The sequence below is a fragment of the Polypterus senegalus genome, chromosome 13 (genome assembly GCF_016835505.1).
Source record: "Polypterus senegalus isolate Bchr_013 chromosome 13, ASM1683550v1, whole genome shotgun sequence".
Lineage (NCBI taxonomy): Eukaryota > Metazoa > Chordata > Cladistia > Polypteriformes > Polypteridae > Polypterus > Polypterus senegalus.
In genome coordinates, this window is record NC_053166.1 from 103,671,925 (window position 1) to 103,692,864 (window position 20,940).

At 38.4% G+C, this 20,940-nt stretch overlaps 1 protein-coding gene across 2 annotated transcripts in view; it reads left to right on the forward strand.

Annotated features, from left to right (window-relative positions):
* The window catches only part of lin7b (lin-7 homolog B (C. elegans)), a 241,381-nt gene extending 224,348 nt beyond the window's left edge, over positions 1–17,033 (forward strand). For both annotated transcript variants that reach the window (XM_039774743.1, XM_039774744.1), the window contains exon 6: positions 15,501–17,033. In XM_039774743.1, coding sequence (XP_039630677.1) covers positions 15,501–15,522 — 22 coding nt within the window. In that variant the 3' untranslated portion in view covers positions 15,523–17,033. The remainder of the gene's footprint in view (positions 1–15,500) is intronic.
* Positions 17,034–20,940: the final 3,907 nt, after the last annotated feature.

Consider the following 20,940-nt stretch of genomic DNA (forward strand, 5'->3'; position numbering starts at 1 on the left):
CTAATGTACCCAGTCATGTACTCGGCATAGTCCTGTGTGCTGATAGAAGAGTCCTCTAGAGTGGCTGTAAACCTAAACACATCCCAGTCTGTCTGAGCAAAACAGTCCTGCAGGGTCCTCTCAGTCTCTTGGGTCCAAAGTTTAACTTGGTTAATGACAGGGTTTGTTTGTTTCAGCATTTGTCTGTAGGCTGGGTACAGGAAGAGAGTGACATAGTCTGATTGTCCGAAGTGGGGGCGGGGTGCAGCCCTGTATACACCGCGTATGTTGCTGTAAACATGATCCAGTGTGTTCTTCTCACGGGTTCACGTGTTGGTGGTATTTAGAAAGTACAGTCCGTAAATTGCACTGATTAAAGTCGCCAGCTGCAATAAAAACAGCATCGGGATGAGCTGTTTCTAAGGCACTTATGACGTCATGGAGTTTGCCGGAGGTAGCTCGCGGTGGGATGTAAACAGCGGCCAAAAACACAGCAGTGAATTCCATCGGTAGATAATAGGGTTGGCATTTCAGCAGTAAAAACTCCCCATCTTGTGAGTAGTGCTTATAAACAGTCCATACATCTCCACACCACGACCACGAGTTGTTAATAAACACACAGACCTCCCCCCACCCCCCTTTTTAGCTTCACCAGAGGCTGCGGTGCGATCTCCTCGGTGCACGGAATGAGTCTGTAGCTTAACGGCGCATTCTGGGACTTTGTCTGAAAGCCAGGTCTCTGTGAAAATTAGAGCGCAGCACTCTCTTTTTTCCCGCTGCGCTGTAATCCTGGCTCTTAGCTCATCCAGTTTGTTTTCCAGAGACCACATGTTGACTAGCAAGAGGCTGGGTAGCAGTGGTTGGCTAACACGGGCTTTCAGCCTAGCATAGAGCTCTCCCCTCTTGCCTCGCTTGTGTCGCCATTTCCGGAGCACTCTCCTGGAGTCAGCTTGATCACTCGAGTTCGGTGCTACAGGTAGTGATGGGCCGCTCGATACTCAGGTTTCGACACTGTGTCGAGCTATTGAAGCACTGGAGATCGAAGCACCGCGTTGAGGCTTGCTTCAAATGCGCCCATCATATGATTTTGAGCATGCTAGCATAATGACATCATTGATATCTGCACAGTCAGCAGTCAATTTGGTCAGTAACTAGTCTGCTGAAGGGCTTTGGCTCAAAGTGTAAAAGCGGTTGTCTGTGCTATATTGATAAAATACGCTAACCTGAGTTCAAATCCTAGTTGGGGCTCGCATATGTTGAATTAAGAATTTTGTATAAAACAGTTTAGTACTTGTCTGAAAGTTATGAACGATTTACATGGGGCACCTTTTTCCTTGGTGTGGAATCGTGTCCACCAAGAATTTGTAACAAATTGATGAGTATATTTTGCGTAAGGTAGCACGTATCATAACAATCCAGAATCTATTCTACTGGTCATTACACCAGTATATGCGCAAGACATCCCTCATTAAACGTTTTTACTATTCAGTGATTCCCAGATCTATTGCTGATTTGTATTATTGATTTCCAAAAAGCAATGTGAGTAAAAGTGTGTTCTGCATAACTAATCACAACTGTCTTTAAAACAGAATCAGCGCCATCAACAGTGTCTTCTGCAATTTTAGGAAAGCCTTGGGATTTCTGAGTTAATGAGACAAAAAAGTTGTAAAGAAACTTTGCGAATTCATCCAGAGGTGAACGTAAAGATCACTCAAGTACTGAGAAGAAGGAGCAGCTGGATAAGCACATCTGGAGCAAAACTTTCAAAAAAGCATCTGACTTTGTCAGCAACATCCTTTACTTGTGAATTCACCTTATCAAAGGCTGCGCTTGGGTTAATAAGTAATCTTCCGAAGTGCAGCACAACAGAGTAAATAATTGACGTAAATAGAATTACTGAAACACTAAGCTTTTGTCGTTTCTGTATTCTTAAACCATCTTCCATTTACACAATCCCCAGCAGTCAATGTCACATTCAATGTTTCCTGCTCCTTAACCTGTCTTGTTACCCAAAGCATCAACACTCAGTTTCATTCAAGGCTTTACCGTCCTTCCTTTCATAGACATAAAATAAAACACATTTCCTCTACATGTCCAATAATAATAGTAAACTTGCAGGAACGAGAAAAAGCACAAGATGGGAATATTTATGACAAGAGCCTGGGCATCAGGATGAGAATGTTCCTTGTCATCCATTACATGAGCTCGTCTGCCATCCCTCGGTTACACTGGCACACGTTACACTCGGGGGCAAATGCAATGGAGAATACCGACAATGTACACCTTCAGAAGTGGAATAAATCGACTGTATAAGTAGAACATTTCCAATAAACGATGAATTTTGTTAATCATAAACAATGCAACATAACTATTATATGTGTTGTTACATTTTATTTATACTCACCCAACGTTACATATCTACGAAATGAACATGGGTAATATGTTTATAATCATTCTCACTAAAATACACTGTCAAAATATATTAATGAGTAAATTGAGACAGATTGGCCTTTAGGAAATATAAAAAAGCGTGTGCGCTGTCATTTAGGACAGAATGCATTGTTAACGTGACGCACTCTCTACTGACATGATGTCATGAAAAAAAAGAAACAGCGCAGTCCATGCAAACTCAAATCCTCCTTGATGTTTGACCTTATGATTAATTGTCAATATCAAATCAATAAAGTCATTTTAAGAAGATGACAAGTCTGCTATAGTCAGTTTAATCAACGCTCCTTTTAAAAAGTTTCCTTATACAGAATATAAAACAGAATCTCAATGATACGGGATTCGCGAGTAGTAATGAATAATATGTGACACTGAGAAATTATAATTCCTAATAACGGGAACAAGTAAAAACTACGACTTCCTAAAATGGACACTGTAAATGTAGGTATTTCAATAAATAATTTAGGAGACTTGTGTGTGCATTTCAATATTGATTTAAGAACTACGTATGCCACCTGTTGTACTATAAACGGTAGCTCAGTAACTAACAGTAAATAGTCTAACAGGACAATGACTGACTGAAACGAAGATGCTGCGCTGCAACAATTAAGGTTCACACTGTCGTTCTGCATGTTTAGAAGTCGCTGGTTGGCTGAAACTGTTTATAGCGAACTGTCCCAAGTTGGAAAACACGAAAAGACACATTTAGGCAAGCTGGACAGTAGTTTGTTTTTCTACAGTACAAATTCAGTACAACACCAGGGTCTCCAAACACACAAAAATGAAGTTTATTACATTTTACAGTAAAACTCTTTACATACACAATATAATTAGGGGCGTGTGCCCCCTGCCCAACTATGGTGGCCCAACCTTCCCTCGATAGCTTGATTCGTTCGCTAACCATCCAAGCTTGTTAAATGGAGGAATAGAAAAAAAAACTTTCAGAAGAGGAGGATCAGCGACGCGAACTTGAGCGACAACACCACTGAGCCACCTAATCAACAACAACAACAACATTTATTTATATAGCACATTTTCATACAAACAGTAGCTCAAATTGCTTTACATAATAAAGAATAGAAAATTAAAAGACACAAAAAGAAAACAGAATAAATCAACATTAATTAACATTGGATAAAAGTAAGGTTCAATGGCCAGGGGGGACAGAAAAAACAAAAAAAAACTCCAGACGGCTGAAGAAAAAATAAAATCTGTCGGAATAATTAATGAGCTCTGCACAACTGAACTACTACTACTACTGTTCTTACTGCGGCGGATGAAATATGTTGTTTGACATATGCACGTTAAAATGGTTTAATTGATACGAGAGTATCATTGTTGTATTCTAATGAAGACGAAAAAATTATATTTATAGATGTATACTATATGACGTACGGTTTTGAATAAAATTAAGTGTTCCATAAAAAGGTTGAGCGATTTACCTAATCTTTTCATATATATATAAAGTTGATATATGACAATATATCTTTGACACTATGTATCAGACAAAGGAAATCACAGCAATCCACAAGAACAATAATTAATTCTCAGCAACTACCTGAATTGTAGCTTAACCATATCAACTGAAATGTGTAATGTCAATACGAATTACAAAATATAGCTAGAGAGTTAAGTGTCAGATAGACTCTCAAAATATAGAGGTCAATGCCTTTCAGTGTGCTGAGGCTTCACAAAGATTCAGTAACCAGTGACCATGTCTGCTCAAAGCCCTGTCATGATCCAATCTCAGTACTATGCATGTCTGAGGCTTCGCAGCCCCGTCAAGATTGTCTGAGGCTTCGGAGCCCGTTCGAAGCCCGTCATGACGCAATCTCAGTACTACGCATGTCTGAGGCTTCAGTAGCCTCGTCATGATCTCAGTACTACGCATGTCTGAGGCTTCAGTAGCCCCGTCATGATCTCAGTAGTAAGCATGTCTGAGGCTTCAGTAGCCCCGTCATGATCTCAGTAGTACACATGTCTGAGACTTCAGTTGCCCCGTCATTATCTCAGTAGTACGCATGTCTGAGGCTTCGGAGCCCCGTTCAAAGCCCGTCATGATGCAATCTCAGTACTCTGCGCAAAGCTTCGACTCATTATTTATTCATCGAGCTCCCGTTTGAAGTACATATGGCATCAACAGAGTTAAAAAACTCAACAGAATTCCCATTGAAATGAAAGTTTGTAGATGATCAATACATGTTAAATGATTGTGCCCGATAATACGTTGTGGCAAAAAATAAAATTATAAATTATACATCATACAAACGCTGACTTGTTGAATGCATAATGCTGCAAAGAAGAGCTTTAGCAATATGGGTGACGACACATCCCTCACTATAATACTCTCATAAATATCCATTCTTGGCCTCATGCAACGTTTTCATGCAACACTGAAGGTATGTCATATAGTATACATCTATAAATAATTGTTTTCGTCTTCAGTACATACATACATGTATACATTAAAAAACATACATTATATACTGCCCTCCTGAAAATAGTAGTGGTGCAGCGGTAGCATTACCGCTTCATAATAAAGCATACGTGGGTTTGGGTCCCATGTCCACCCACTGTGAATTATGACCCAAAAGAGTCTGATTTTCTTTTTTTTTTTTTTTATTATTAAACAGCAAATTCCAGCGTGGACCGGGAGTGAGCAAGGCGAGAACACTAGTAAAGATATATCAAATGGAAATGTGCATCTTGTTTTATGTCTATAACAAAAAAAATATTTGAGTAACAATTTCAACTGTTTTTGTAGTTGTTGATGGCGGGTTTAGCGGTTTAAATTTTTAAATATTAAATTGATAAGGTGGAATGTGTTCTTACTTTGAGTGTTAATGTTTTAGTAACTGGGATTGCGCCTCTATTACTGGAAGATTGCTTAGGAATGATACAGACTGGACAACTATATGTTTTAGGAAATGTTTTATTATTGCACTGTGCTGTGACTAAAAAACTTTTTACTGATCACCTGTCCGGACCTTGAAGATGTGTTCACGAGGGAGGGATGCTGTTGTTAAAAGCAAATGTTTTTTCAACAGCAGGTCCAGATGTGTTTATCCCGCTGCTTTTTGTTGCCTCAGCACTCAATCTTTAATGCCGACCTTGATATGTGCACTGCTCACATTGGAGTGCCCCGTGTGTGTCTGTGTGCTGGTGACTGATCTGCGCCGTGTCTCTCAGCCTCTCTGATGTGCTCCGGATTGACACCTTTGAATGTTTGGTGCAGCAGAGCAAATTCAACCTGATCTACCACAGTGGGCTTGTTATCACCTTATTCCAGCTTTTCTCAACCTTTAAGTATTTGCGACCGAGTTTTCATAACAGTTTTAATCGCCCCCCCCAACATTTTTTTAAATGTAGATGCATATTTGATTATACCTACTTAACTTTTATCGACATTTATCTAACTCTATACAGTATTTATTGTTCTATTATCAGAATGTACTTTAAGTTAATTTGTTTTGGTTCCAACAGATGTTTTCTTTTTTTCACATCTTCGCGCCCCCCTTTTTGTTACTTGCCCACAGGTTGAGAACCACTGCCTTATTCAATGGAGGGGTTCATGGACGTCAAATGGCAATATATAGAAATGGATTAATGTAAATACGTGAGCTGCCATCCGCAATTAGACATCACATTTTGATGGCGATTTTGGTGATTCCCGAACAGATCTCTTATGCGATCCTTCCAGAGTATCTCTCAAAATTATTTAGTTCAAATTGGTTATAAAGATTTCAATTCTAATCATTTTTTTATTATTGTTAATTTTGATGAGTCTTTAAGTCGGATCGAACGCGGGCAAGCACTACGCTCAGAATTTGAAAAGCAACCACCTTAATTAGTTGAGCCATTGACAGCATCGTTTCTTTGTAGCTAATTCGTTACTTTCGTGCTCCACAAAATATTGTAAAGTATTAATAAATGAAATATTTCAATACTTGATCGAATAATAACAACTGATTTAAGGATTTCACCTTTTCTTTCTCAAATGTGCTTACCTATATCATGGCAAAGTACAGGGATAAACCTTTATTTTCCGTCTACTCCATTTTAATTAAGTCAAACCAAAGAAAACATTTAAGTCTATTAAATGTGATCTCAAGAAAAGATGAAGGTTAATTGTAATACTAATAACAGGACCAATTATAATGATACAGTGCAAAAGTAAATACTAATTGAAAGAGCCGGGAATCCATGAGTGAGGCGTCTTATTTTGCTTAACTCTTGCTATCGTATAGTGCATTCTGCTTGTCGGCGTTAGTTATATATATTGTAGCGACCCGTGGTTGAATCTTAAAGTTTTTAGAGCCGTACTCTGCCGTGCACCTCTCCCAAGCTGTAGGCTAGCGGACTGCCAGCGTTATGCACGCAGCTGCACCCAGCTCTTTAGGTAGTGAGCACTCGTGTCCCATACACCGCACGACTCCGAGTGTCTCGGGAATAATTGCTTCGATAGAAATCTTAGCAATACACAGCTCTGTCCTGTTGTATCTCTTTATTAGAGCAGATAGTCAGCAAAAACAAAGCTCAACTCATTTGCTTAACCATTGCCAAGGTCATTAATGAAGCCATCTTTCTTATCGATGGTAACTATTTACATTCAAATAACCCCCGGACGGCAACAACCCAACCCACCCCACCAGTTGAGCACAGACACATACAATAATTACAACAGGAAACACAATTATATTACTTGGTTAATTTAACGAAACAATAAGCTTTTACATAAATTACCCACAATGCTATTTACATAAATTACCCAAAATGCAACACGCCGCCAGCGCTGCTGCCGGGTTGCTACAATATATATACTGTATATTTATATTTTTTAGACATCAGACACTAGAAGTTGCTGACGAACCCTTCTCTTCGTTGTCAGTCTGTAGCAGCGAAAAAAATAAACGCAATAAGAGTTATAACAGACGTCATTGAAGTGGATCATGAGTTTCTTTAATGTTAATGAAAATGGCCAGGAGGGGTCACTAGAGAGGTGAGTGTCAAATGCTTTGAAGCTTCGATACGATTTCCGACACAATTGCTTCAAACGTTTTGATGCTTCAAGAGGCTTCACTCCGCCCATCACTAGCTACAGTTCCTTCCTGGGTGTGGTTGTGGTTTTGGCTGCGGGAGCGAATAATGAACTGTTGCCCAGATGGTATAAAACCGGTACATTCCAGTGTACTGTATGAGTTAGCAATGTCCAGCAATGCCTATCTGATAGTAGTGCAAGGCATTTGTGCGCTGTAGAGAAGGCGAAAAACACAAAACAAAAAATGGCATGGAGTGGAGCGAGCAAACACGTCTGCCTTGGAGGGCGCCATGTTGCGGAAAAGAGAAAGAATGACAGCATGCAGATTCCACACATACAATCAGAAGCTACATTTGAACTTAATGGATGTGTAAAGTGGCAGTCCTAATCAGTCCATTCACTGTGCCACCTAAACTAAGGATATATTAACTGTATTTTAACCAAATATCTGAAATTCCTTAAGTTAACAGCAATCTCATTTATAGCCTTATATTGACGGCTGAATGGCCTTAATGCTGCAAAAAAATATACTCTGGCAGTAAAAACAGTAAAGTTTGAGCAAAAAAATGTTAAAATTACTTGCTTATCTTATTTTACATTCTCAATAATTTTACATGTCTCTTTGGCTAAATATGAGTGAAAATCTTTTCAAGCAAAATTACAACTTATTTATTTAAAGTTAAAATAGTAGAAATAATTATTTGAAAGACTGGCTGTTACCTTTATCTACTCCTGTAAACATTGGAAGTATAAGTTACAACATTTAAAAAATGCTTGAAAAACTAATATCAGAGTGATTTTTAAATTGTAGGTTTTTGACCTCCAACATATTTTCGTTACCTTCACTGTGTCTGAAGCCCCCCTTTTCTGTTAAGTTCAAGAGAGACCCCGCATTTCAAAAGTGAATTTTAAGCCCTATATATAGTAGAATATTACTCATTTAGACCTATTGTAAATCTTAAAATGGTTAAAGTTAAAATGCACATTTGATTTGCTTTATTTTGTTTAGAATGTGAGTTTTTCATAGCGACATAGAAAATGAGCAATTCTGTTTACTGTAACTCCTCAAGCTAACTTGTAATGAAATTTTTTTACTTTTCAGCTTTATCTGAACTCCAATAATAGAATTTTAGTGTGTCTTTAGTTAGCTAGAAACATAACTATTTAAGTTTCCTTGTTTTCAATGTCATACAGTGTTCTGTCCATCTATATTCCATGTTTGCATTTCTGACTGTATGTTATATAGTTAACTTATAAGAGGAACTCAAAGAAATATATTAAGATATGTAAGCCTTGAACAGAAACAAATTACAAAACAAGTTTTATTTTATCAATTTTTCTGTTGTGAAAAAACTGTTTTGCTTTTAATTTTTACTAAACCTTTGAAAACAAAAACACTTGAACTGTGAAATTATTTGCATGCATACATATGTGTCAACAAGTCACATTCATTAAAACTCTATAATGGATGAAATAGAATATACTCAGTATTTGGTATTATCTGAAATACCATGGTTTTATAAAGATGTGTATCACACTAAAGTGCTTATTCTGATAAAGAGCTCCGTACAAATGTACGTAATACACCATTTAAAACTTGTAAAACTCTTTTAGATGAAAACAGAGCATTATTATACATACCTGTTACTGAAGATGAAAATTAGATTCGCTATAAAAACCTTCCCAACTCCAGTAAGCTTTCACACAGGACTGCACTTTGATTAAGTGTGTGTGTTTCATGCCGCTACTTACAAATTCAAGTAGAGATATTCAATGTGACTGACTCTCACCATGCTGACTTTTACGGCGGATTGCTCTTCAATTGAATGGACTTCTTTGTGCCACGCTGCTGCTTGCAATTTCATGTGGGAAGCCCTTGTACCCCTTGATCTTATGTCATTGAATCACACTGTGCAAGCATTCATAGGGGATCGATCTTTGATTGAATGTATTGATATCACACCATACCACGTCTCCACACACAGTTTCACATGGGGAACTCCCCCGCCTCCCCCCTCTTTGATTGATTCAACTCCACTGTTTCTAAACATGCCAGTATTTGGCTTACATGTCAGATATGTCCCTGCCCTGTGCTCATTTCTGCTGGAAAAGACGCCCCCAGCACTAGAAGAAGCTAGTATGAAAATCTATGCATGTACTTTATTTCAGAGTAAAAATTAGATCAGGTCAGGTTGGGTAGCATGCACTGGTGCAGCCTGTTACCACACCCACCACACAATGAAACAGTTCGGGATCCTGGTTGGCAACCCCCTAGGCAGACACGCAATCCAGTCCCACCCACCGGGAGTGACTCTCTATCTGCCACAGCCAGATGTTATGTGGGCATCCCCTTGGCCTGGTCCAGCTGCTCGGGTCCTCAACAATGAGGATCCTGCAAGCCGCATCACCTTCAGGGAATCAGGCCACATGGCCGTTGTGCTGTAAATGATACTCCCTCACAATGTAGGTAATGTGCCTCATTCAGGACTCCATGAGCAACTGCTCATTCAACACAAAGTCAAACCAGCGGTACCCAAGGATTCTCTAAAGAGACACAATACTGAAGGAGTCCAGTCTTCATCTCAGGTCACTAGATAGTGTCTATGTCTCGCAACCTAACTTCATACAGTAGGAAGAGTCACCAGAGACATGAATGTCACTGCTGAGGTAAGTAAACCTCTCAACAATGTTGACACTCTCTCCTCAGACAGATACACTGCTGATGGCTGTGCCTAAAAGATAATTAAAGGCCTGGCTCTTGGTTTTTATCCAGAACACTCACAATCCCAGACAGTCAGACTCCTTGTTTGGTCTCTCAGGAGCCTCGATCAGAGCCTCAATTGACTCTGTGAAGATCACAGCATCGTCGGCAAAGTCAAGATCAGTGAATCTTTCTTCACCAACAATTGCCCCACAGCCACTGGACTCCACAACCTTCCTCAACACCCAGTCTATGCAAGCATTGCACAGAGTAGGAACAAGAACACACCCCTGATGAACCCCAGAATCAAATGGGTTCTGCCTCCACTCTGCATAACACTCACAGTACCAATATACAGGCCAGTCATGATATCTAGTAACCTTGAGGGAACCCTCAAAGTCTCAGGATACCCCACCAGGCAGCTCAATCAACTGAATCAAACACTTTATGAAAATCAACCAAGGTTTTTGCACTCCAAGAGATCCCTCGGTGACTTCTTAGGCATAAAACTAGACTGCTCCAGTTGCTGGTAGGTGATCAAATGATCACAGATCCTGGAATTGCCGCAATCCAGGTGATCACCTTTTCCTTTCCAGATGGGGATGACAAGTCCCATTTTCCAGTCAGTTAGGATGACACCCATCTCCCAAATGAAAGGAAAGATTGCTTGCAATGCCAGGAAGACAGCCTTACCACCAGCCTGGAGAAGTTCACCTCGGATTCCATAGATCCCTGCAGCCTTCCCTACCCTCAGCTGGTTCACCACCTGTGCAATCTCAGTGAGATTGGGTGGTTCACCGCTAATTGGAAGATCAGCCTCAAGAACTGGGGACCCAGAGATATGCAACATCCTAGCTGGAGGATCAGATTTAAAAAATTGCTCAAAGAAGCCAGCCTAGCAGGTCACAACTGCAGTGTCATCTGTAAGAACCGTTCCCTCAGCCGCCATGACTGGGACTCTCCGAGGAAAAAAGAAAAGGCAATGACAACAAAAATAATAGAAATAAATTAATAAGTAAAAGTGGACTAAAGCTTTGTGATGGGACAACTGCAACAGAAGGCTGGAGAAAATGTATGAACTGTAGCACAAAAATCCTGGTGACTCCAACCTATTGTACAAAATGTAAGGTTTCTCTGTGTCTAATGGTAAGCAGTAGTTGTTTGGAGGACTGAAATGAAAAATAATTTTGAAAGTAGAGTTTTAGATGAGTACCTAATTATATGTACATAGTTACAAATTGTTTACTTTTTTGCCGCAGAGTTATACATAAATTGTGTGTGAGTGACTATGATATATGAAGTCTAAACAATGATAGTTGACAGACTGGCATACAAAAAAAAAATCGATTCCAGGGTTGTGCATCATAAAATGTTTTGTTTATATACTATAAAATTGTTATTAAAGATAAATTCCTAAAATGCCTAATTTTTGTGTTTTATGTAGTTGATATTGGTGTGAAACAAGGGTTTTTATTCATTTCTTTTAAAAAATTGATGTGTCATACTCACTATTCTTTAGTAATTTGAAACTTTTTTATTACATAAGCAGAATAAAACCCGATTAATTGTTGGGATGTAATTTAGATTCAGTATTGTCAAAAAACACCTTAAACCTAGCCACAAGGGGATGCACAAACCAGTTTGTTTTTTCGTGCCAGTCCCAAGCCCAGATAAATGGGGAGGGTTACATCAGGAAGGGTATCCAGTGTAAAATTTTACCATATCAGCATGTGGACAACAATACAGATTTCCATACCACATCAGTTGAGTCCCAGGTTAAACAACGGCTGCCATCAGTACTGTTAGCCAACATGGTGCTGGCATCAATTGGGCTACTGTTAGCCAAAGAAGGAGAAGAAGAGGGGAAGAAGTATCCAGAGGAAAAAGGAGAGGAGGAAAGCAAAGAGAGTGGAACTGAGGGTAGGAACTTTGAATGTTGGCAATATGGCTGGTAAGGGGAGAGAATTCGTCAATATGATGGAGAGAAGGAAGGTTGATATACTGTGCATGCAAGAGACTAAATGGAAGGGAAATAAGGCAAGGTGGATCGGAGGTGGATTCAAATTGTTCTATCATGGTGTGGATAGAAGGAGACATGGGGTAGGGTTATTATGAAGGAACAGTATGTCAAGGGTGTTTTGGAAGTGAAAAGAATGTAAGACAGAGTAATGATTATGAATCTGGAAATTGGAAATGTGATGATGAATGTTGTTTGTGCAAATGCCCTGCAAGTTGGGTGTGTGATGGATTAAAAAGAAAATCTCTGGAGTGAGTTGGATGAAGTGATGGACAATGTACCCCAGGACAAAAAGTGGTGATTGGGGCGGATTTCAACATGTTCGTGAAGGGAACAGAGAAGACAAGGGGGTGATAGGCAGGTATAGTGACAAGGAGTAGAAAAAAAAGGTCAGATGATAGTGGATTTTGTGAAAAGGATGGGCATGGCTGTGTTGAATACATATTTTAAGAAGAGGGAGGAACATAGGGTGACATACAAGAGTGGAGGAAGATGCACACAGTTAGATTGTATCCTATTCAGAAGAGTCAATATGAAGGTGATTAAAGACTGCAAAATGGTGGCACGGGAAAGTGTAGTTAGGTGGTCTGTAGGATGACGTTGGAGATCAAGAAGAAGAGGAGAGTGAGGACAGAGCCAAGAATAAAATAGTGGAAGTTGAAAAAGGAAGGCTGCAAGGTTGACTTTATGGAGGCGATAAGACAGGCACTGGGTGTCAGTGAAGAGTTACCAGACAGCTGGGCAACTACAGGAGAAGTAGTAAAGGTGACAGAAGTGTGCTTGACATGACATCTGAACAGAGGAAGGAGAAAAAGGAAACCTGTTGGTGAAATGGGGAAGTACAGGAGAGTATACTGAGGAAGAGGATGGGAAAGAAGAAGTGGGATAGTCAGAGATGAACAAAGTAGACAAGAGTACAAGGATATAAGGCACAAGGTGTAGAGAGAGATGGCGACGGCTAAAGAAAAGGCATATGATGAGTTGTATGAGAAGCTGGACACTAATTAGGGAGAAAAGGACCTGTACCACTTGGCTAGACGAGGGACTGAGCTGGGAAAGATGTGAGATAGTGAATCAGGAAGTGCAATGGATTAGCAAGGAGGAAATAAGGACAGCAATGAAGAATGGAAAGCTCATTGGTCCAGATGACATACTTGTGGAAGCATGGAGGTGTTTTGGGGAGATGGCACTGGAGTTTTTAACCAGATTGTTTAATGGAATCTTGGAAAGTCAGAGGATGCCTGAGGAGTGGAGAAGAAAGTGTACTGGTGCCAATTTTTAAGAATAAGGGGGATGTACAGAGCTAATTACAGGGAGATAAAATTTGATGAGCCACAGCATGAAGTTATGGGAAATAGTAGGAGAAGCTAGGTTAAGAAGGTGATGATTAGTGAGCAGGAGTATGGTTTCATGCCAAGAAAGAGCACCACAGATGCAATGTTTGCTCTGAGGGTGTTGATGGGTGAAGTAAAGAGAAGTCCAGAAGGAGTTACATTATGTCTTTGTGGACCTGGAGAAAGCATATGACAGGGTGCCTTAAGAGGAGTTGTGGTGTTGTATGAGGAAGTTGGGAGTGGCAGAAAAATATGTAAGAGTTGTACAGGATATGTACGATGAAAGTGTGACAGTGTTGAGGTCGGTGGTAGGAGTGATGGATGCATTCAAAGCAGAGGTGGGATTACATCAGCGTTCAGCTTTGAGCCCTTTCTTATTTAAAATGGTGATGGACAGGTTGAAAGATAAGATTAGATAGGAGTTCCCGTGGACTATGATGTTTGCTGATGACATTGTGATCTGTAGCAAATGTAGGGAGCAGGTTGAGGAGACCCTAGGGAGGTGGAGATATGCTCAAAAGAGGAGAGGAATGAAGGTCAGTAGGAACAAGACAGAATACGTGTGTGTGAATGAGAGGAAGGTCAGTGGAACGTTGAGGATGCAGGGAGTAGAGTTGGAAAAGGTGGATGAGTTTAAATACTTGGGATCAACAGTACAGAGAAACAGGGATTGTGGAAGAGAGATTAAAAAGAGAGTGCAGGCAGGGTGGAATGGGTTGGTTTTCAGCAAAAGAGTGAAAGGGAAGGTCTACAGGACGGTAGTCAGACCAGCCTTGTTATATGGGTTGGAGAAGGTGACACTGACCAGAAAGTAAGTGGTCTGATAACTCATTTTCAAAAAAACAGAACATACCTTGGCAACTCATCGGGATTAAGGCCTGGATATGCTGCCAGATGCTCAAAGGGGGCAATCGCACATACATTACATGCTTACTCTCAATCAGCAATTTAGTCTGTGTTCTATGCTTATTCAGAATGGAAGGTGTGCATACAAAATACATAGGGAAGGTTTAAGGACAGTCTCAAACCCATTTATTACAAACATACGCATTTGCGTTGAGGCAGCCACCTCTTGAAATCTTCCCTCTGCAGAGGAATATATTTGGTGTGGTGCTATATAGAAAAAACAGCATTATCATGCTCATAACCCTTTTCACATCCAAAGTACAATGAAGCTTAAGTGATATTAGACTTGTAAGCTCTCTAAATAGTTTATTGTTTTCTTCCCTGCACCACTTACATCAGAGCACATCCAGGATTACTAGTGCCCCATATTTTTTTTGTGTACCTGTAAAAGCTGTAAAATAGAACACCTTCCTAAGTGGCATTCCAGGGCCACCACAAATGATTTTATATTCCTTTTTAAATACACTAGTATAGTTTGGGTATACTTCCTTCATCAGTATTATTACTTTGTACATATTACTGTGTGGTCACTATTTGAGGAAGATTATGGAGGCTAGGTATAAAAGTAAGCAGTTAACAGGAACCTTTAAAAATATCAAAGTAATTTATACTTTGGCAGCAATGTGTAAAAACAGTGTTTACCCTGTTGGTACCAGGATGTATAGCATCTGCAATAGAAATGTAGATAATCATTCTGGAAAATTATGAAACCATCCTAAATGCACATTTCTTGTTTTTTTGTCCTTTTTCCAACGAATGTGCTTGTTATTGCATTAATATTAGGACATTAAAATTTAAACTTCCATTACAATGTAACTAGATGTAGCTGTTTTATTACATGTTTTGATTGACCATGAAAGTGTTTTGGGAATAATCATTAATAGCTGTACGCATCTTTGAAACAGGTTTATTGCTAGCATTCACACTGATAATGTTAATTTTTTGTTTTACAAGTAAATAGGATTCACCATTGGAAAGTTATATTAAAAGTTTGCCTTTTTTCTTTCTGCTTGTTTAAATTTACCTCCTAACCTCTCTCGTTCTTCTCCTGTTTCTGAACTTCCTGGTTTCTATCAGGTCTCTGGAATCCCGAGGATAAATTGGCTTGAAGACCTGACTTTCTTGGTGATGTCTAGACAAGTTCAATGCCAGTATCTTGTTATATGTTAAGTCAAAGCAGCTGGAACAGGAAGAAGGACAGACATTAAATGCTTTGGAATTGAAGGGCAAATGGAAGTTGAATTAAATTGCAATAATTTTATTTATGTGTCTGTTAAGCTATTTATTTTTAAAACAACTTTATGGTTGTATTTAATGTTACATTTTCCATTTTACTTTTTTATACAATTGAATTATAAAAACAGTATTTGTTTTTAATTTTAACTAATTTTTGGTGTGTGATCATTGCCATTCTGTTGAGTATTACATATTCCATTTTGCATGACATGTTTCAGCATACAATGTTTTAGTTTGCTTTCATGTAATTTGTTTCTGATTGTGAAGTCAAAGAGTGTACAGGTATGACTTTAACATTTTAAGAGTTTCTTCTAAATTTTACTTATTATTTTTTGTATTACTGTTGTATCTCATATACTGTATTTATAAATCATTGCAAATTATATTAATCATGTGAGCTGTCCAATCCAGGTTGTAACCCATAACTGCATACAGAGAATAGATGTAAAGTTTCACATTAAATGTTCCAAGAACTACTTAAGAGCCACATAGGCTCTACAAAACTTGACATGGCAACTTTCCTTTTGCATGTATAAGTTATCTTTGTACTCTGTGCAGTAGGTTGTGGATTTTTTTATCTGCTATATGAATATATTCAGTTGAAGGGTATATAAAACCAACACAAATTAGGAGATTAGATTACAGTGCTTAGTAATGGTTTGTTTAATAAGAACTTAGGCAATAAGACCCACTTGGAAATTCTATGACTGCATTTCTATACTTGGTTATTGTCCAAAATATAGAACCTCCTATATTTGACAAAATAACACAAAATTTAACACATTGACTAATTCAAACATAAGAATGTAAGAAGCAACTATTAATTTTATCTGGCTCATTTGCTTGGCTGACAATAAAGTTTTTCCAATTTTTCATCTATAATTCAAAAAGTAAACTTGGTTAAGATTTTCACTTCATGTATATGATTTGCCAGTTTGTCACATAAAGGATCATGAAAATTTAGAATAAGGTTTTTCCTGGCTCCTACCTAGTGCACAAAATTAAAATATAAGTGCTGTATGTGGTTCAGGCATTTTTATTATCTGTAGGCATGCATTTCTTTCTATGCAATTCTTTCTGCTTTATATGTTAAAGTCCAATTTCCTATCCTTTACAAATAAAAAATAGTTTATCTTTATTGTTAGTCTGCTTAGTCTGCTTCAGCCCCTTGAACAAATGAACAAAAAAATTAATGAATTATTTCTCTTTTTTATTATATGCCCTACTTCATGCCAAGGTGAATGTTTTCAAGCAAATGAGATACAAAAAAAGTTTGTTAGTTAACTCTTACTACTCATACTAACCTCTCTGTATCTAGATTAGAGCAGTCCTACTGTACTAAAGAAGCAAGATTAAAGTTTGATTGTTACTGTGTCTGTTTTTGTGTGGTGTTTTTTTGTAAGTTTTTTTTTTTTTTTGCTTTTTTGTGTTAAGTTGTATTTTGTAGGATGAAAAATAAATATTGGCCTTTGACTAAACAAAAGCATGTCATGTTTGAAATCCGCAGAGTTTCTCAGTCTTCGAGAGAAAACAAATGTTCAGATATTCAGAAAATGATGTCATATATTCCAAGTTGCAAGCCAGACTGAACAGGCTGTGTAGCTGAGAAAGCATGATTTACTGGTGTCTTGTTGCTGAATGTGTGGGGTGCTCTTTCCCCTAAAACATAATCCCCTTTATGTGCTACAGTTTGTTTTAGTGATACTCCACTCCTAGGCCACTTCTCATCTGTTGTACATGACCGCTTTTCTGCCCTGTACCTCTGGAATACAGTCTGCAACTCACAACCGTTAGTATTCCCCCTGGGTCTGATCCCTCAATATCAGTGAGTCCTAAGGCTTGGTTCCTTCTCTGTGGCAGGGTAATACTCCATCCCATGACATTAATGCACACTACTTGTGGGACTTCGAGCTTCCACATATCAACTGTGATCAAGTGACCCTACACCTTTTTGGGTGACATTTCCTAGCAAACACTTGTTAACTTATGGCTAGAGCCATCAGCAAGCAGAGCAGGTGTTCTTTACTTATTCATTAACATATAATTTATCATCCCAGAGCAGAAGCAAATGCATGTAACAAATTGCATTATATGACCCGAGTTTCGAGCTGCAATCAAATGTTAGTAACATCAGTCTGTAATGACAGATGATTTCAGTCTCTATTCTGCCTTAGGTGAGCAACCCTTGCAGTGTAGTAGTAACATCTTGCTTACAACTACTATTGCCTCCCTTTTAGGGGTCTGTGTCACACCTACGCATTCACCCTCTGTAGTTCTCTCTTGTCTACCTTTGCTTTGTGTCTGTATCAGTTGATTCCTACCTTCAGCTTGCTTGTGGTTTTTGTGCAACCAATCATTTGGCAACTGTTCAGATGCAGGCAGAAGTGCTTTAATTTCCTAACAAGGCAATTTTAGCAGCTTATGACCTTTTGCAGACAAGTTGTGGTGGAGATCCAAGATAGCTGCCCATGATGTTAGTATGTAACTTTTATATGCCCTTTGTTTAATCTAATTTAAAAATGTCTTAGTTTAAAAAAAAGTTTGACTTAGTTGAACTATAGTACAAGCTTAGTAATAGTTACAAGAAAATACATTACTACTATAAGAGACAAAATATACCATCATCACCACAATTGGTCATCATTGCTCATAATTACAGTATAGATTACAAGGTAATTATCTTGCAACATATTTATAACTTGCACCATATCCTTCTGCCATTTTATGAATGCTTATATATTGTAAAGCTGACTGGTAAACAATTATTTCCCATTTCGTTTAAAAACCTGAACTTTAGCAGATTGGTTCATCTAGGCAAACACATATATGCTAAAAAAAATTTGATATATCAATATTTAGAGGTAACCCACCACCACAATAAAAAAAAAAAAAAATATCACAAAATCTAAAAAAATGCTTTGACAGATTTGAATGAAATTTGGTGACTTTATAAAAAAAAGAAAGTATCCAACAAGTGTATTTCTGTCAGTATTTGTTAATATTATACCAACTTACATGCCCTGTGCTGCAATGACAGCATGCTTAATACAAATGAAGGATGAAGCAGAAATGATTGATGAGTCATGCAAATAGCACCACTAACCAATAGGGTAGATGAGTAACTAAGGATAGGATGATGTCCTGGACAGAAAAGAAGACACAATTACGTATTGAAATGGAAAAAGTAAGTTCAGTGAAGCTCAGAGATGGCATAAAGCTCAACTGTTAGCAAACACTGTTTTTTGCTGTTGACTTCCAATCCTCATAGATGCTTACAAGCTTTCATCTTGGTTATTCATTCCACTCAATCAACCCCTTGGCATGAATTATCTAGACAGAAGCCACTCTTCAATAAAAGGCAGTTTAAAGGATTGCGTGAAGAAAAGATTCTCTAATCTCATGAGGCAAAACTAAAACCTTTTCGGCAGAACACCAAAAACTATGTCTGGCACTGCTCATCACCTGCCTAATAGCATCCTTATAGTGAAGCATAGTGGTGGCAGCAACAACAACAGTAACATTTATTTATATATCATGTTTCCATATAAACAATGTGCTTCACAAAATGAAATAGAAGTTAATATAAAACATAAACAAGATTAAACAATAATATTATACAGTGGGTAACAAAGGAAAAGTTAAGGTCAAATGGCCAGGAGGACAGAAAAAACGGGTAAAAACAAAATTTGCAGGGTTTCCAAGGCCAAAAGATCATCAAGCCTCCACAGGGCAACATTGTGTTCTCAGAGTGCTTCTGAGTGGCAGGAACAGAGAGACTAGTCGAAATTAAGATAAGGATAAATGTAGCCAAATACAGAGAGGTCTTTAAAAAAAACCTGTTCTAGACTGCATGCAACTTAAGACAGGAGCAATGGTTCACTTTTCAAAATGACAATGACCCAATGCATACAGCCAAGACAATGCTGGAGTCTGTGACTGGCCTTAAATGACCCAGCCAAAGCACATACTTAATCCACATAGGACAACAGTCAAGAGACCTGAAGATGACACTCAACAGACTCTTCCCATCTAATCTAACAGAGTCTGAGTGGATATACCAATGAAAAATGGGATGAACTGCCCATGACTTACAGAAGATTTGAGGGTATACAGTAATTACTGCTAAAGGGTCTTCTACAAAGCACTGAACTAAGGGTCATAATGTATATAAATGAGATATTTCAGTTTTTGATTTTTAATACATTTGCAAATGTGTTTTAACTTTGTCATTAAGGGATATTGAGTGTAGATTGATGGGTAAAAATGGCAAGTTAATCTATTTGAAATTATATTTACAATATAATGTATGTGGAAAGTGAAGATGTAAGAATGCTTTCTGAATCCACTATAGTTTACATTTACATGTTTATGGGATCATTATTGTTATATGTATAAAGTGCAGTAAATTATTACTTTTATGTTGTAATCAAAATGCAGCATGTTGCCACAAGCAAGATTTGCACAATTATAACAAGAGCATTTAGGTTTGCCGTTGTTTTGACAATTTCCACTTAGCAAGGCATTCAAGGCTTAGTCATATTATATGGGGCTATTACTAGACTGCATACCTGGGGCCTCATGTATAAACGGTGTGTACGCACAAAATGTTGCATAAGAACATTTCTGCGGTCAAATCGCGATGTATAAAAACTATATTCTACTTGGCATAAAGCCATGCACATTTTCACGGTAGCTCATACCCAGGTGTACGCAAGTTCTGCACTCGGTTTTGCAGACTGGCAGCATCCAGCGTCAAAGCAGTGCTACTGTTCCTGTGTGGTTACCCTTTCTTTTTTAGGTCCACATCCTTGATGCGGCTTTATAAATACACTGAAATTAACCGCATATTATTTATTAGTTTCAAGCATCTGCTTGTAATTAACCTGTACCAATATAATGGTCCACAGAATGGTCAAACTATTCTAAATACAACTCTCACTGCACCTTCCTTTTTCTTCTTCCAGCTACTCCCGTTAGGGGTTGCCACAGTGGATCATCTTTTTCCATATTGCTCTCACTGCAACACTCGGAGTATTTATATCACTCAATCTGAGTGGGGAATCACAGCTGTACAGCAGCTGATCAGAAAGAGAATTATCGGTATACAGCATTTAGCACATGCTGCCTCAGCCATGTTGTCTGTTGTCTCATACAGCAAACGCTTAAGAGCCTTTCCTGTACTGACCTCTCGGTTCAGAAACAGTTTCATTCCAAGAACTATAAATGCACTCAATCAGTCCATCAAGTGTTCCGTGTAGAATGCTTTGTACTTATAAGTACA